Source organism: Crocodylus siamensis, chromosome 2 (assembly GCF_052110815.1).
Source record: "Crocodylus siamensis isolate JL-2025a chromosome 2, ASM5211081v1, whole genome shotgun sequence".
Classification (NCBI taxonomy): domain Eukaryota; kingdom Metazoa; phylum Chordata; order Crocodylia; family Crocodylidae; genus Crocodylus; species Crocodylus siamensis.
In genome coordinates, this window is record NC_143396.1 from 229,793,081 (window position 1) to 229,805,992 (window position 12,912).

The following is a 12,912-nucleotide window of genomic DNA, read 5'->3' on the forward strand; positions in this document are numbered from 1 at the left end:
GACTACTGCCCCTGCTGGCCTGCTGAACGGCCCTTGCAAAGCCAGCGGATCAAGGCACTTAAAGGGGCACTTAAGGGAGCCCACCCCTGCCCCAGCCCTGGCACAATCTGTGGGCAAGGCAAGAGCCCCTAAGGGCACACTTGCCTGCCTGTACGCTAATGCCAGGAGCCTGGGCAACAAGCAGGACGAGCTCGTCCTCCTGCTCAGTCCGAAGAAATATGATGTCATTGGGATAACGGAGACCTGGTGGGACTCCACCCATGACTGGACCACGGGTATAGAGGGCTATACCCTGTACAGGAGGGATTGTGTTGACAAAAGGGGTGGGGGTGTAGCTCTCTATGTGAAGGAAAGCTACATGTCCCTGCAAGCTGATGTTGGCGACCGGCATGGACAGCTAGAGACCCTCTGGGTAAAAATTCGTGGGGAATTCAGCACAGGGGACACAACAGTGGGAGTCTACTACAGACCTCCCACTCAAAGTCCCAAGCTTGACCAGGAGTTCGCCCGGGAACTGACTGAGGCCGCTTGCTCCAGGACCTTGGTTGTCATGGGTGACTTCAATTACCCGGACATCTCCTGGGAAGATCACTCAGCTAAATCTGAGCGGGCGCAAAGCTTTCTCTCGTGCGTGGATGACCTCTACCTGACTCAAGAAGTCTATGGGCCAACGAGAGGCAAAGCGCTGCTCGACCTGGTACTGGCTACGGGGGACGACCTAATCGGCGACCTAGTGATTGATGGGAAGTTGGGTGACAGCGACCACAAGCTGATCACCTTCACCATCCGCCGTAAAGCTGGCAAGTCAGTCAGCAACACAGAAGTCCTTGACTTCAGAAAAGCCGACTTTGACAAGCTCAAGAGGCTAGTCAGTCAGGCCCTCAGGGACCATGACCCCAGGGAGTTGGAGTTCAAGAAGAGTGGTTGCTTCTCAAGGAAGCGATCCTCAGTGCACAAGCTAAATCTATTCCAACACGGAGGAAAGGCAGCAAGAAGGCACAGCAGCCGCCCTGGCTCTCCAGAGACCTAGCGGACCTACTGTGGCTAAAAAGGAAAGCCTACAAAGGATGGAGGACGGGATTCACCTCCAAGGAGGATTACTCTGCGCTGGTCCTGTCCTGCAGGGAGCAAACCAGGAAAGCCAAGGCTGCAACTGAACCCCAACTAGCTTCAAGCATCAAAGACAACAAAAAGTCCTTTTTCAGATATGTGGGGAGCCGGAGGAAAAGCAAGGGCAATGTTGGACCCCTGCTAAACCAGATGGGGCAACTGATAACTGATGCCCAGGAAAAAGCCAACCTATTAAATAGGTACTTTGCGTCAGTCTTTCATCAGTCACACGGGATGCCCGTGCCTGCTATGGGACAGGGAAATCTGGGTGAGGGGGATCCCCTACCCTCCATCAATGCTGACCTCGTGAAGGAACACCTTGAGAAGCTGGATACCTTCAAGTCAGCTGGCCCTGACAACCTGCACCCCAGGGTACTCAAGGAGCTGGCGAGCGTCATAGCCCAGCCCCTGGCACGGATCTTTGAAAACTCCTGGCGCTCTGGTGTAGTGCCCGAAGACTGGAAGAAGGCCAATGTGGTGCTGATCTTCAAGAAAGGGAGGAGAGTGGATCCGGCTAACTACAGGCCCATTAGCCTGACTTCTATCCTGGGGAAGAGCTTAGAAAAGTTTCTTAAGGAGGCCATCCTTGAGGGACTGGCCCAGGCTAACATTCTAAGGGACAGCCAGCATGGGTTTGTTGCGGGTAGGTCTTGTTTGACCAATCTCATTTCCTTCTATGACCAGGTGACCTATCACCTGGACAAGGAAGAAGAGATTGATGTCATATATCTTGACTTCAAAAAAGCTTTTGATCTGGTATCCCATGATCACCTCTTGGCCAAACTGGCCGGTTGTGGCTTTGGCTCCACCACGATCCGCTGGCTGGGAAATTGGCTCTGTGGTCGGACCCAGACGGTTGTGATTGATGGCAGTCACTCATCGTGGTGCCCTGTGACCAGTGGGGTCCCTCAAGGCTCTGTCCTGGGACCCATACTGTTCAACATCTTCATTAACGATGTGGACATTGGAGTCAGGAGTGGACTGGCCAAGTTCGCCGATGACACCAAACTTTGGGGCAAAGCATCCACGCCAGAAGATAGGCGGGTGATCCAGGCTGACCTGGACAAGCTCAGCAAATGGGCAGACGAGAACCTCATGGTGTTTAACACCGAAAAATGCAAGGTTCTCCACCTTGGGAGGAAAAACCTGCAGCACCCTTATAGGCTCGGCAGTGCTACGTTGGTTAGCACTACAGAAGAAAAAGACTTGGGGGTCATCATTGACCACAAGATGAACGTGAGCCTCCAATGCGATGCTGCGGCTAGTAAAGCGACCAAAACACTGGCTTGCATCCATAGATGCTTCTCGAGCAAATCCCGGGACGTCATTCTCCCCTTGTACTTGGCCTTAGTGAGGCCGCAGCTGGAGTACTGCGTCCAGTTTTGGGCTCCACAATTCAAAAAGGATGTGGAGAAGCTTGAGAGAGTTCAGAGGAGAGCCACGCGCATGATCAGAGGTCAGGAAAACAGATCTTATGATGACAGGCTGAGCGCCATGGGACTCTTTAGCCTGGAAAAGCGCAGGCTCAGGGGTGATCTGATGGCCACCTACAAGTTTATCAGGGGTGACCACCAGGATCTGGGGGAATGTCTGTTCACCAGAGCGCCCCAAAGGATGACGAGGTTGAACTGTCACAAACTCCTGGAAGACCGTTTCAGGCTAGACATAAGGAAGAATTTCTTTACTGTCTGAGCCCCCAAGGTCTGGAACAGTCTGCCAGCGGAGGTGGTTCAAGCGCCTACATTGAACACCTTCAAGAGTAAATTGGATGCTTATCTTGCTGGGATCCTATGACCCCAGCTGACTTCCTGCCCTTTGGGCAGGGGGCTGGACTCGATGATCTCCCGAGATCCCTTCCAGCCCTAATGTCTATGAAATCTATGAATTCTAGTTGCATTTTACTACTTTAATGAAGGAACATGGAACCATTAAGAATGTCTAGAACACACCTGATCCCTATGCTCCATGCAAGTAGATTCCAATAATTTCAGAGGCAAAGGAAGCAGGTCACAGTAAGTCAAATTTAAGTGTTCCCATTCCTTCTATAGTGCCTTAACTGTGGCTGAAATTACTCTGTGCAGCTGTATACAAGTTAGTTGCAATCACTAACTGCAAATGGTGGGACACAGGAAGAGAAAACGAAAGAAAAATAGAAAGTTACCCAGATGTTTAGGATTCTGCACTGATCTTGCTGTTACTAACAATTTACTGAGAGCCTGGAACAGGTACTTGCAGCCAATACGTAAGTTTTTAAAAGATACAGAATACAGAAAGCAAGGGCGGCACAACTAGAGGTTAAGATCCTTGTTTATCTTTAAAAAAAAAATGTTCACTGCAATTCTAAAACAACTCCAGTTCTTTGCCAATTTAAAACTTTTCTTTACTATTTCCTTCCTGTTTTATTAAGTTTGGTTTTGGGGTGATCCTGTTGCCAATTACAGAACATCTGTATACAAAAAACAAACAAAAAACCCTCAAAAACATACCTTTGTGTTTCTGACTTTTGCCACTTTGTTATCAACTTCTACAATTATTCTTCCCTCTTCTGCATTCTCTCTAAAAATAAAAAATGCAAAGGAAAAAAAAGTTTACATATGAAAACACTCAGAAAGTACATTTTTTAAAATGAAGACTGGAGAGTTCTGTTAATTATTAGGTTTGGAGTTATATTGTCTACTACAATAAACTACAACTTATATGAATAAGTCTAATACAGACAAATAATCCTCTGTAAAAAGAACACTCCAGGGCAAGAAGAAATATTTGAAAACTTATGGTCAAGCTTCTCAGCAGAAACTGGAACATAGAGCACCAGACTCAATCACCAAGCTAATGCAAAAGTTTCACACATTGATCTTAAAAGCCATGTTTTTAAATGTATTTAATTTCTGATTCTGAAAGAAAAAAAAATAAAAAAAAATCAGGCTTACAAAAATGAATGGCACCAAAAAGTGTAGTAAAGCATTAATAAATACATTGATAAGGCTTATGGTTCGGCTTTCCATATATCAGTCTTGTAATTAGAGACATATCAAAATCAAGGAGGCAGGCAGCCAATTTCACGGGCCAATTGTAGGGCCGGCCATTTTCATGGGCTTATTGCAGTAGTCCACCCCCCACTGCCTCCAGTTGACCAAGGAGCTCCAATGGTCCCACCCCTTGCCACTGACTGGCTGAGAGAGCTGCCCATCATGCAGCCCTGCTCCTTGCCACTGATTGGCTGAGAGCTGTCCGTTGTGCAACCTCACTCCTTGCCACTAGTTGATGGGGAGAGGTGGGGCTGCATGATGGGCAGCCTCTCAGCCAGTCAGTGGTGGGAGGTGGCAGGGTCTCCCCTTCATACTGGCAGCTCCTTCCCCTACCCCTGGCTGGCTACAAGGCTGGGCCACAGCAGCCATGAAGACTGCTAGCTCCCACTGGGGAACCAGCATTTTATTTTTGTTCATTTTTTTAAATTTTGTATGTTTCATAGACATCCCCCAATGTCATGGACATTGCCTGATTTTGTGGTTTCTGTGAAATCCATGAAATCACAAATAGATTAGGTCCCTACTTACAATATTCAGAGAGGCTGTGCTACATGAACTGTACCCCATAGTTCCAAGAGACAGTTATGACCAAAAAATTATTTTCAATACACTTTTGGACTCGTTTTAAAGGAGTACAGTGCACCCCTAATGGTTAGGACCTGAGCAATGCTACTTGCAACTCATGAAAGATTCCCATTCACTTCAATGGGTTACATACTTATGTATTGTTAGCTTCTGTCAGCCCATAAGTTTTTCATAGATTTCATAGACATTAGGGCTAGAAGGGACCTTGGAAGATCATCGAGTCCAGCCCCTGCCCTAGGGGCAAGAAGTCAGCTGGGGTCATAGGATCCCAGCAAGATAAATGTCCAGTTTTCTCTTGAAGGCGTTCAAAGTAGGTGCTTGAACCACCTCCAATGGCAGGCTATTCCAGACCTTGGGGGCTTGGACAGTAAAGAAATTCTTCCTTATGTCCAGCCTGAAATGGTCTTGCAAGAGTTTATAACCATGAGACCTCGTCATCCCTTGGGGCACTCTGGTGAACAAATGTTCCCCCAGATCCTGGTGGACACCCTTTACAAACTTACAGGTTTCCATCAGATCGCCCCTGAGCCTGCGCTTTTCCAGGCTGAAGAGCCCCATAGGTCTCAGCTTTTCTTCATAAGGTCTCTTTTCCTGACCTCTGATCATGCGCATGGCTCTCCTCTGGACTCTCTCAAGCTTCTTCACTTCCTTTTTGAATTGTAAAGCCCAAACCTGGACGCGGTACTGCAGCTGCGGCCTCACCAAGGCCAAGTACAAGGGGAGAACAACGTCCCGGGATTTGCTTGAGAAGCATCTATGGATGCAGGCCAGCATTTTGGTTGCTTTACTAACTGCAGCATCACATTGAAAGCTCATGTTCATATTGTGGTCAATCATGATCCCCAAGTCCCTTTCATCCATAGTGCTAGCCAACGTAGCACTGCTGAGCCTATAAGGATGCTGCAGGTTTTTCTTCCCAAGGTGGAGAACCTTGCATTTTTCGGTGTTAAACACCATCGGGTTCTCATCCGCCCATTTGCTGAGCCTGTCCAGGTCAGCCTGGACCTGGAGGCATCACCCTCCTGTCCTCACATGTGGATGCTTTACCTGAAAGTTTGGTATCATTGGTGAACTTGGCCAGTCCACTTCCGACTCCATTGTCCACATCATTAATGAAGATGTTGAACAATATGGGCCAAGGACAGAGCCTTGGGGGACCCACCCCACTGGTCACAGGGCACCATGACAATTGACTTCTGTCAACTACCACCCTCTGGGTCCGACCACGGAGCCAATTCCCCAGCCAGTGGATCATGGTAGACCTGAGGCCATAGTTAGCCGGTTTTGTCAAGAGGTGATCATGAGATACCAGATCAAAGGCTTTTTTAAAGTCAAGATACACGACATCAATCTCCTCTCCCTTGTCCAGGTGATAGGTCACCTGGTCATAAAAGGAATTAATAGATGTTAGGGTCGGAAGGAACCTCAATAGATCATCAAGTCCGACCCCCTGCATAGACAGGAAAGAGTGCTGGGTTCAGATGACCCCAGCCAGATGCCCATGCAACCTCCTCTTGAAGACCACCAGGGTAGGGGACAGCACCACCTCTCTTGGGAACCCATTACAGATTTTGGCCACTCTAACTGTGAAGAAGTTCCTCCTAATGTCCAGTCTAAATCTGCTCTCTGCCAGGCTTATGGCCATTATTTCTTGTGACCCCCAGGGGCGCCTTGGTGAGTGGAGCCTCACCAATTCCCTTCTGTGCCCCCATGATGAATTTATAGGCAGCCACAAGGTTGCCTCTCAACCTTCTCTTGTTGCAGGTAGGTCTTGGTCAAGCAAGACCTACCTGCAACAAACCCATTCTGGCCATTCCTCAGGATGTTGCAGTCAGCCAGTCTGTGGAGAATGGCCTCTTTAATAATCTTTTCTAAGATCTTCCCCGGGATAGAGGTCAGGCTGATGGGCCTGTAGGTTTGCCAGATCCAGTTTCCTCCCTTTCTTAAAGATAGGCACCAGGCTGGCCTTCCTCCAATCTTCAGGCACTTCACCAGAGCATCAGGAGTTCTCAAAGATCTGTGCCAGGGGCTGAGTTACGATGCTAGCCAGCTTCTTGAGTACCCTGGGGTATAAACCGTCAGGGCCAGCTGACTTGAAGGTGTCCAGACTCTCAAGGTGTTCCTTGATGTGGTCAGTGTTGATGGAGAGCAAGGAATCTCCCTCACTCAGGCCTCCCTATACTGCAATGAGCAGAGGCATCCCATGGGACTGGTGAAAGACCAACGCAAAGTATTCATTTAGTAGGTTGGCTTTTTCCTTGGCATCAATTGTCAATTGTCCCAGCTGGTTTAGTAGGGGTCCAGTGCTGCCCTTGCTCTTCCTCCTGCTCCCACATATCTTAAAAAAGACTTTTATTGTCCTTGACACTTGTAGCCAGTTGGAGTTCTATCGCAGTCTTGGCATTCCTGGTTCACTCCCTGCAGGTCCGAACCAGTGCAGAATATTCCTCCTTGAGGTGGATCCAGTGCTCCATCCTTTGTAGGTCTTTCTTTTTAGATGCACGAGGTCCACTAGTTCCTTGCTGAGCCAAGGGGGCTGCTGTGCCCTTTTGCTGCCTTTCCTCCGAGACAGAATAGCCTTAGCTTGTACATCTAGGATCACTCCCTTGAGGAGCAACCACTCCCCCTCCCCTAGGGGTCCTGGTCCCTTAGGGCCTCACCTACAAGCCTCCTGAGCTTGTCAAAGTCAGCTTTCCTAAAGTTGAGGACTTCTGTATTGCTGACTGACTTGCTAGCTTTATGGTGGAGAGTGAAAGTGATCAGCTCGTGGTCGCTGTCACCCAGCTTCCCATCAATAGTTAGGTCACTGATTGGGTCATCCCCCATTGTCAGTACCAGGCTAAGCAGCACTTTACCTCTCGTTGGCCTGTAGATGTCTTGTGACATAGAGGTCATCCACACACGAAAGGAAGCTTTGCAATCACTCAGATTTGGCCAAGTGCTCTTCCCACAAGATGTCTGGGTAGTTGAAGTCTCCCATAACAATCATGGACCGGGAGCATGAGGCCTCAGCCAATTCCCTGGTGAACTCCTAGTCAAGCTCTTCCCTTTGGGTGGGAGGTCTGTAGTAGACTCCCACCATTGTGTCCCCTGTGCCATGTTCCTCAAGGATTTTAACCCAGAGGGTCTCTCCAGTTGTCCACCCTGGACGCAAATATCGGCTTTCAGGGACGCGTAGCTCTCCTTCACATAGAGAGCTACACCCCCGCCCCTTTTGTCCCCTTGATCTCTCCAGTACAGGGTATAGCCGTCTATACCCATGGTCCAGTCATGGGTGGAGTCCCACCAGGTCTCCGTTATCCCTATGATATCGTAATTATTTTTGTTAAGCAGGAGGACAAGTTCCTCCTGTTTATTCCCAAAGCTCCCGGCATTTTTGTACATTCAGGAAAGTATCTCCTTGGGGGCCCTTGCCTTGTCCACAGCTCGCTCCAAGGCTGGGTCAGGGGTGGGCTCTCTTAAGTGCCTAGGCCCATTGGCTTTGCAAGGGTTGCTCAGGAGGCCAGCAGTAGCAGTAGTCCCCTCGTCCCCCAGTCAGCTTAGTTTAAAGCCTGGTGGAGCAGGTCAGCCAGTCTGTCAGTCTAGCAGTGTAGAAAAAAAAAGAAGGACGTGGGTAGGGTGAAATTATTATTTTTGTGCAAAGGCAGAAGATAGAGTATGTGGTAACTTAGGCTTTGGACATATGTTCATCATGATCCACTGGCTGGGAAATTGCCTCCGTGGTCGGACCCAGAGGGTAGTAATTGATGAAAGTCAATCATCATGGTGTCCTGTGACCAGTGGGGTCTCCCAAGGCTCTGTCCTTGGACCCATATTGTTCAACATCTTCATTAATGATGTGGGCAATGGAGTCAGAAGCGGACTGGCCAAGTTCACTTGATGACACCAAACTCTGGGGCAAAGCATCCACATCAGAAGACAGGCGGGTGATCCAGGCTATGGTAGTCTTCTGGCCTTCTTGACTAGGAAAACAGACAGAGACAAGAAGTGCTGATACTGCCTATTTCAGTTGTATGTTCTGAGATAAGGAATCCTGCATGCCTTGTTTTGTCTTGATATATTAACCTGTGCACAGATGTTTTCTTTAAGTAAACTGTCTGTATGTCTGTGTGTGATTTACCATTGTTTTGTTTCTCTAAAGTCGTATTTTTTTCTTTCTCTGTCTTAAGTATAAATATGCTTGTAAACTTATAGAGTTTGAGAAATCCTTTGAAACAGACAAGTGGGTGATTCCCCTTGCTGTATGAAATTCTCCCTGTGATCACAGTATAGCCCTAAATAAAGAAAAACTGGCTCTGTCAGTTCTGATTCAACCACAACATGAAGTTTGATTTCTTCCACAAGGCTGACCTGGACAGGCTCAGCAAATGGGCAGATGAGAACCTGATGGTGTTTAACACCAAAAAATGCAAGGTTCTCCACCTTGGGAGGAAAAACCTGCAGCATCCTTATAGGCTCAGCAGTGCTACGTTGGATAGCACTACGGAAGAAAAGACTTGGGGGTCATCATTAACCACAAGATGAACATGAGCCTGCAATGCGATGCTGTGGCTAGTAAAGCGACCAAAACACTGGCTTGCATCCATAGATGCTTCTCAAGCAAATCCTGAGACGTCATTTTCCCCTTGTACTCGGCCCTGGTGAAGCCGCAGCTGGAGTACTGCATCCAGTTTTGGGCCCCACAATTCAAAAAGGATGTGGAGAAACTTGAGAGAGTCCAGAGAAGAGCCACGTGCATGATCAGAGGTCAGGAAAACAGGCCTTACGATGACAGGCTGAGAGCCATGGGGCTTTTTAGCCTGGAAAAGCACAGGCTCGGGGTGACCTGATGGCCACCTATAAGTTTATTGGGGTGACCACCAGTTTCTGGGGGAACATTTGTTCACCAGAGCGCCCCAAGGGATGATGAGGTCGAACAGTTATAAACTACTACAAGACTGTTTCAGGCTGGACATAAGGACAAATTTCTTTACTGTCCAAGCCCCCAAGGTCTGGAACAGCCTGCCATCAAAGGTGGATCAAGCACCTACATGGAACACCGTCAAGGGTAAATTGGATGCTTATCTTGCTGGGATCCTATGGCCCCAGCTGACTTCCTGCCCTTCAGGCGGGGGGCTGGACTCAATGATCTTCTGAGGTCCCTTCCAGCCCTAATGTCTATGAAATCTATTAAATCTGTAGCCCTACAAAAATATGGGCCTGGGCCTGCACGTATGTACAACTCCCTAGGCTGAAACATTACAAAGTTGCCTCAAAGGCATGTTCTCCAGCCAAGGGGCAATAGAAGACTGCTCCTTAGCTCCCCCCATGCCAAACAGACTCACTGACTGATTAGCCTGCTCAGATGTTGGTGCCTAGGGTGGGAAGTAGTAGGGAGAACAGTATAGAACAGTAGTATCTAGCATGTTGGGGGCTTTAAATATCCCTCTCCTCTAGTGCAACACATAACTCTGCACAAATTACATGTAGCAATACCTTTTGTAGTGCCACAAAAGAAGTTCTTTCTTATGCCAGATGTGTCATCTCTGTAGTGATACACACAGCCTGAACATGTGGACGCTCACTTTTTCTGGGCTATAAACCCATATATAGTGCTAAAACAAGTAATGTGGCTTAAAAACTAATTGGTTCAGAGAGGCATGTGCTTTCACAGGTGATAACTTATTGTGCACACAGCATAAAAAAACCAAGATGAAACTAAAGAAGCTCTAGTTCAGGGCCAGGACAAATCTGGCTCATGGTCTGAATGCAGCCCACCAGGCAATTTCATCTGGTCCACATGTGCCCACCAAGTAATTGTACCCCACCCAGCCCTTCCACTTATGAGGGTAAGACTAAGGTGACCTCACATACACCCACACCCGACATATCCTATTGTGCCTTGCTCCCACCCTCATACGTGGAAGGGCACAGCCCGGCCGGTGCACAGCTTCCAGGCAGGGCTGGTGGTGCCATTGCTGCAACCACTGGGGGGGCCTGCTTAGCTTTCCTGGTGTCCTTCTTGCTCTGGGCACCAGGTAGGGAAGCAGCATGGGTGGGGGAAGAGTGAGGAGCTGCAGCTGGGTGGGAGCGCAGAGCATGGGGCTAGTGACATTGCAGAACCTGCACCAGGGGGCAGTGTTAGCATGCAGCTCAGGTGGGCAGGGTATGGGTGTGAAGGAGGTTGGGGACTGTGGGGACCCCCCACACACTACCCCATATGGCACACAGCCCCTGCCACCAGTGGCAGCAGCAGCAGAAGGTGGGGGCACTCAGAGCTTTCATGCCCAGTGCAGGTGCTGCCACCAGTGGTGCAGAGCTTGTGCCAGCGCTGCACATGGAGGTGAGGAGTGCAGCCCAGCTGGCCCATCTGTCACGCAGGGCTCCCTGCGGTGCGCGTGCAGCTCCCACACTGAACTGGGGAGCTTTGCATGTTAAAGCTGGCTACCTTCACCACTCCTTGTTGCACAGGTCCTGTGACTCCACCAGAAGTGTAGGGAAGCCCTGGCCTCTGCTTCCCCACAGAGTCCTGAAATCTGCATGGCAGGAAGTGGCGAACACAGCTGGCTCCACACACCCGCAATCTCCCCCCACAACCTCCCCACACATACACCACCCACAAACACAGCCATACCTCCTCACAAACCTCCCACACCTCACCATAAACACCCCCACACAATATACAAGACAAAGAATTTATTTTTGAGCTCTTATGCAATCACCTCTATATACACACTACACAAACACATATCATACGAAAAATATTTTTTGAAATAAAATTAAAATATATTATAGTATGTGTTTGACTTTTGGTATGTGATTTGGTTTTCTTCCAGTTCCAAGATGGCAACACACCCTCTCAAAAGGAGTATTCCTGGTGGGCAAGGAAGGGACTTCCAGTGGTGAAGGTCAGGGGTGAGGGACAGGATTTCTGGTCCCAGGATGGCAACCTGGTGGCAGAGCACCTGTCAAGGGGCAGGGTGAGGCCCTCAACATCTCACCAAAACTCATTAAGTGGTCTTGCAGCCAAAATAATTGCCCACTCCCCACTCTAGTTCATAAATCCATGTGTTTCAGATCCTTCTAAAACAATTCTGTGTAAATTTCTGAATCCCTGTTCATACCTCAAAGTTATTGTTTTTCTTGTTATCTGTTTTTTAAAGTTTGGCAAGTGAGACATTTTTAGGTGTCAGAGTGAAAAAATACTTTTTTACATTAAAACTGAACTTCTGCTACTAAAAGATAAAACCTGTATGGAATTAACATAGACTTTCTTATTTTTAAAAAATTTATGGACTGCAAAGTGGGAAGTTATAACAGAAAAAATCTTGCAATGGATTGGTCCATCTGCCTAACACAGAGTACAGAAGGGCAACAGCACAAGCCAAAAACAAAAGAAAGGTGTTTCATCTGATACATTTTTCAAGACTTTTTCACACTCTGATAAGGCAAAAGAGGTTTTTAAAGCTGCAAACTTGTTGTGGGTGTGGTCTTCAACTTTATGTAAACTTGCTGTGCTGGAAGAAGACTGGTGCAGATATACAATATTTACACTCAGGATAGATCTATTCTATTTATTTTTAATGCAGTTTTATAGAACAGGCTAGGAAATGCAAGCACTCTGGCCAAAAATCATTCACACTTAAAAAAAAAAATCTTAAGGTGACAATGAATTAAAGTCATATATTTTTCAGCACATCACAATCACTTATATTTCTGTTCTCCTTTTACCACAACGGACAATACATTTGAAAATCAGAGGTCTTCAATCTCCAAAAATTTATGAGGCAGTTACTCTATGAGGCAATTTATGAGGGTTATTCTAAAAAAAGATATTTCTGTATAACCATATACAGCTGTTCTACTGATTTTCATGAAAAAGTTTAAAATTCAGAACTGTAAATCTACAGTTGAAGCCATACATATTATCTCCCTTGACCATTATATTTATTGTTTTTATAATCTATTCATATTCATAATCAGCACAATAAGCTGCAATCTAGAAACAGCTTTCAATAACAGAGAACAGATAAGCAACTACTGAAGTAGGAGACAAGAACAGCAAAGCTAAAGACTTTGTTGCCAGCACCATTGCTATTGTTGCCGAGTTATTAATTGTCTCTATTTGGTAGTCTGCAAGAACAAAGTTTATTTATCAAAGATAAGCAAACTGGCAGACAAAATTTAAAAACAGAGGTAGAAAGGGGAA

General features: G+C 47.4%; 1 protein-coding gene across 5 annotated transcripts in view; it reads right to left on the reverse strand.

Moving 5' to 3' along the window:
- STARD9 (StAR related lipid transfer domain containing 9) overlaps positions 1-12,912 on the reverse strand; it is a 232,345-nt gene that overhangs the window by 207,621 nt on the left and 11,812 nt on the right. For all 5 annotated transcript variants that reach the window (XM_090033337.1, XM_090033336.1, XM_090033335.1 and 2 more), the window contains exon 2: positions 3,597-3,666. In XM_090033337.1, the coding sequence (XP_089889463.1) occupies positions 3,597-3,666 (70 nt within the window). The remainder of the gene's footprint in view (positions 1-3,596; positions 3,667-12,912) is intronic.